The 5,000-nt window shown below is 44.2% G+C and overlaps 1 protein-coding gene across 1 annotated transcript in view; it reads left to right on the forward strand.

Annotated features, from left to right (window-relative positions):
* The window catches only part of vav3 (vav guanine nucleotide exchange factor 3), a gene marked incomplete at its 5' end in the record, with an annotated part of 63,107 nt that overhangs the window by 50,426 nt on the left and 7,681 nt on the right, over positions 1-5,000 (forward strand). The window contains 4 exons of the mRNA XM_083671747.1: positions 86-120; positions 474-590; positions 2,041-2,128; positions 2,769-2,898. Coding sequence (XP_083527873.1) covers positions 86-120; positions 474-590; positions 2,041-2,128; positions 2,769-2,898 — 370 coding nt within the window. The remainder of the gene's footprint in view (positions 1-85; positions 121-473; positions 591-2,040; positions 2,129-2,768; positions 2,899-5,000) is intronic.

A 5,000-nucleotide genomic window follows, 5' to 3' on the forward strand; every position in this document is an offset into this window, starting at 1 on the left:
AGCTGAAGAGACATTCAGGTTGGGGTGGGAGCTGAAGTGGAGAACAATGCTCATGTATCGCCTCTTTCACTCCCCTCTTCTCCAGGTCCCCAAACCTGTCGACTACTCATCACAACCCTGGTACGTCAACTGTCGCTTAAACTCATTAGTTTAAACTCAGTCATTTACTGTAATACACATTTGCACCATAAATGCTTCGTAAAAAAGCAGATGGAGTCCCCCTCATCATTACTATAGAAAGTAACACTAATATTGAGCAACAACAGTGTTCATTCCATTTCAGTCAGCCGGGAAAGTGTCTGTCAGAATGAAATGTTTAGGGTATAGGAATCTCGCAGGTTGGCTGAATCAAGGCCTTAGCCAATGCTCTTGAGTTATTCTTGAGTTATTCTTGAGTTATTTGTGGTCTATATGATTGTATGTATTCCTGTATACCTCTGATCCCTCCCTCCCCCCTGTGTGGTGTGTGTCAGGTTCGCCGGGCCTATGGAGAGACTAAAGGCTGAGGCTGAGCTCATCAATCGGGGGAACAGCACCTACCTGGTCCGCCACCGGAGCCGAGAGTGCACCGAGTACGCCATCAGCATCAAGTGAGTCAGCGCAGCAGTCCTCTACTATAACACACTATACCATTACTATCACTCAGTGAAAATAATAGAGAATAGTTCTATCCAGAGAAAATGACACTGTCATTATTGAAATTCCATGACTCCCACTAGTATTTTCTTACTGAACCTGCACTCACCGGATCTTGCTCTGAATAAGAGCGGCGGCTATATGATTAAATACATACACACATACATATGTACTGTACTGTATGTTTGGCTTGCAGTTGTTATGATACTGAGCAGCGATTGTTGCCATACAGTGGCAGTTCTGTCTCTTCGGTGTATAAAAAAAAACAGTTTTGTTGCAGCTTTGTTGAAGTATTGCTACAGTACAAACACACCAAGTTCCATCGTGAAGTGCACTTTCAACAACATTGCCTTGTGTTATCCTTCCAGTAACCCTGCACTGAGTGGATGCTGTAGATAGATGAGGGTGCTGTATGTACAGACAGGTTTGAACAATCCAATGATATGCAGCGTGTCTGTGCCAAGTTTGGTTGCGACATATTTCTTCCCTGCGGGGAAGCCAGCGAGGTGCTCTGTGAGGAAGGAAACGTTCCTTTAAAGTTCCTTGAACTCCACTTAATTCATCTCCTTTTCTTTTGTGAGCAGCGGGGTTTTCAATGCCTTGCAAGTTCCACAGGAGCTCAGGTCTTAATTGCCTGTGTGCATGCCGCAATGGCGCTCTGAATAGACCGGCGAGACTGCTGTATGGCTGTTCAAGGTTATTAAAAACCTCACAAAGAAAGAGAAAAAGAGAGAGAAAAAGAAATCTTCACATATTTGTGGAAACTACAGAAACAGTGTTTGAAACTGACAGTCACGTATGGCCTATCCTCCCTATGCAGTGCAGTCCTGGGACTTCCTTCATGAGTCCTAGTTCAACCCCAAAGCCAGAACGCCCAGTCCATTTAAATCGAGCTATGGCATTTCAATTTACATTAGGCCCTGCTGTCCCTGGGCTTGTTTTCATCGGCAGAATACGGATTAGGGCATATTATTAGAGGGATTACAGTGCAGAGCGGCCGATAAGAGGCTAATGATGGGGAATAATAGAGATCAAGAGATGATAGGCCTTCTGTTTAAGTCACACACAAAAGAGGCTGACACTATTGTCTCTCTGTCTGGACAACCAGTCAACCAGGACACCACCCCAACCCCTCCTCCGCTCTGAACCTCTGAACCTCTAAACGGGGGCAACAGCCCCCAGACCAGCACTCCTGGCCCCGTCAACACAAAGGGCTAATGAGGAATTGTGCCCCCTGTCTATCGACGTTTCCCTCACCCCCGACCCGCTCCCCCATCATTGGGATGTCAGAAACCTTTTGGCCCCATGCATTACCGTGGCAGCCGTCCCCCCTAGGGGCAGCGGGGGCGATCGATCGCAATGATCACCAGAAAATTACACTCATAACTTATTCATCGCCCACAGGTACAACAACGACGTGAAGCACATCAAGATCCTGACCCATGACGGCTGCTTCCACATCGCCGAGAATAAGAAGTTCAGGAGTATATTAGTGAGTCATTCTCTCTCTTGTTTTGTTTTTTTATTAACCACTGCATTTCATCAATAAATCACATTAATTTCATTAATTAAGTGTCAAAACATGAATCTTATTGGAGCTCTGTGAAAACAGCTATGATTAGGGATGGTACAACCCTTAGGCTTAAATAATTATAGACGAGGATCAGATTTAAAATGAGCTGTATTGGTTCTATTTTGCCAAGATTGTGTTAAGAGTGCTGATTTACAATTTAGATGTTTACAGTATTTACTGTCTGGCAATGTAGTTTAATTTAATGTAAATCAACTCTCTTTTAAAACGAATCCTTATATAACAAAACTCATTTTAGCATGTACATCTGAAAGTATGAAATTTAGAGAATGTTCTTTATGGGATAAAGTCATTTTATATACACTATTCTTTTGTCATGAACATGTTTAGGCCAGTGGTGTTCTCAATATCCCTGGTTTTGTGTAGGGCTATTTGGCTAACTGTGAGAATGTGTGTGTGTGTGTGTGTGTGTGTGTCTGTGTGTGTGTGTGTGTGTGTGTGTGTGTGTGTGTGTGTGTGTGTGTATGTGTGTGTGTGTGTGCGTGTGTGTGTGTGTGTGTGTGTGTGTGTGTGTGTGTGTGTGTGTGTACTGTATGTGCAGGAGCTGATAGAGTACTACAAACACCATTCCCTGAGGGAAGGCTTCAAAAGTCTGGACACTACACTGCAGTTCCCATACAGAGAGCCGGAGAACGCTGCCATGCTCCGTACCAACAGGCCTGGAGGAAACAGTGAGTACAACACCACTCCTCTCCTCTCCTCTCCTCTCCTCTCCTCTCCTCTCCTCTCCTCTCCTCTCCTCTCCTCTCCTCTCCTCTCTTTCCCTCTGCCTGCTAACCAGGACCAGGAAATAACAACATATTTGTAAAAAAAAACATTCTTAGCACAAATGCAGGCCCTGGCGGTGGCGGTGGCGGTGGCGGTGGCGGTGGCTCTGGCGGTGGTGCAACTGATGGCACTTGACCTGCTCATGGTCGTGAACACGCCTCTTTTACCACCACTCCACCCACCTGAGGGCAGGTGAGACAGCGCTCCAGCGCTGTGGTAATCTTACCATTTACCGCCGACACAAATTGCCAATTTTTCAAGTTTCAACTTGAGTCTGTTTTGCACCGGCTGAAAATAGAGCCCTCCGATTGTTTTCGAATTTTAGTTCCTGTCTCTTTGCTGAGACAGGTAGATTACCAATAGAATACCATGTTGCTCATATCATACTTTTTTTTGTTTGTGGTGTAGAAAGGCGTAGTGGCACAAAACAACAACAACAACAACAACATTTTAACAGTATCACGGCAACTTTAGGCTCAGAATCTTGTTGCTATGGATGCCGTAGCTGGCTGACAGATCTTTGGTAAAGAGTTTGAGCTATGTGACATTTTGCTGTGAAAACAGACAGGGAATATGTCCTCATGTGAGCAAACCTGGAGATAGGACAGGTGTTGTCACCCATACTAACACAAAATCACATAAGAGTTGCACATGATTACATCTTTGATTGCAATTTCTCACCACAAGTAGTTAGAGGAAAATTGTCATTGCTCAGTGTATGCAGAATGACAATGACATTTCCCCACTTCATGCCAGATGCCGGTGATATATTGGCAGGATAATATTTATTTTAAGCATATTATTAAACAAAATGCTATGCAGCTGGAACACTCACTTTCCTGTGGACTGAATAGATGAATAATGTTGTGCAGTTGCATGTCCTAGTTATGCTTCAGCTTACAGATATGTGAATCCCAACAGAGGAAAAGCATGGAGTACCGCTGGTACAGTTCAAGGAGGGTTTAGGAGCTGGGATAATGTAAAGTCCTCTGCTGCTGTGACAGCTCTGTAGATAAACGCCACGTGGGATCCCAGTGGTGAGGAGAGGGTTAAACACAGCGCCTGTGCCGCAGGCGCTCCCACGGCAGTGCTGCCTCTCTCTCGGGTTTGACGAAGAGTTTATGACGCATCGCAATCAGTGCTGAGATGAGATTTCATTGTAGCACCATATGTCACAGTGTGAAAAGCGCGAGAAAAACTCCCCGGATTGCTGAAGGTCGTGTTGCAAGTGGGAAATGCAGGCATATTGCAAATGGCTGCAGTCTCATTCTGGAGGACTTGTGACTCAAACACTTCTCCCCCTTTTTAAACAAACAAACTAAACCGAATGAGGGAAAGAGAAAAACAGTGACTGAAGAATCAAATTCAAACTAGTTTGTGTCCTTATTTTTGTTGTCTCTCTCTGAGGTCTCAGCTCATAGAAATCCTCCTCCCTTTTGCTTCACTTTCTTTTTGTTGTTCATTTGCAAAAAAAGTTGCTAAAATGCTAATGAGTGTTTATGTTTAGTTTTGAACATGACTGTCCTGTATGCATGCATATCGACAGGACGTCTTGACTCCTATTGATTTACTCATAATGACACCCAATTTAGCACCATACTGTGGCATCACTGTGAATCCATTACACATGAGTAGGCAAACACTAATGCTTTTCAGATTTCTTCTCTGGTCTTCCTAATTTGATTGAAACAACATACCGTGTTTGTGTGAATCCAGATCTGCATTAAGTCTATAAATTAGATGCCTCTAATATTTTGTATATAAAATGCATAGGCATACATGGTGATTTTCAAACGGGCGCAAGCAGAGACACGAGCGTAATCTCGTGAGGTTTGAGCCCGCTTTTGCTCTAGGCCAATTTTCAAAAGTGATGATATGATGCGCACACACTTCTGCTCTCCACTTGCGCCTGGCTTGCAGAGAAGGGTGTGTCGTCTTCACCACATATGCTAATACGATATTCACACCTCATGCCTCAATTCATGCCTCATGCCTCAATAAAAGA

Source organism: Argentina silus (assembly GCF_951799395.1).
Source record: "Argentina silus genome assembly, chromosome: 1".
Classification (NCBI taxonomy): domain Eukaryota; kingdom Metazoa; phylum Chordata; class Actinopteri; order Argentiniformes; family Argentinidae; genus Argentina; species Argentina silus.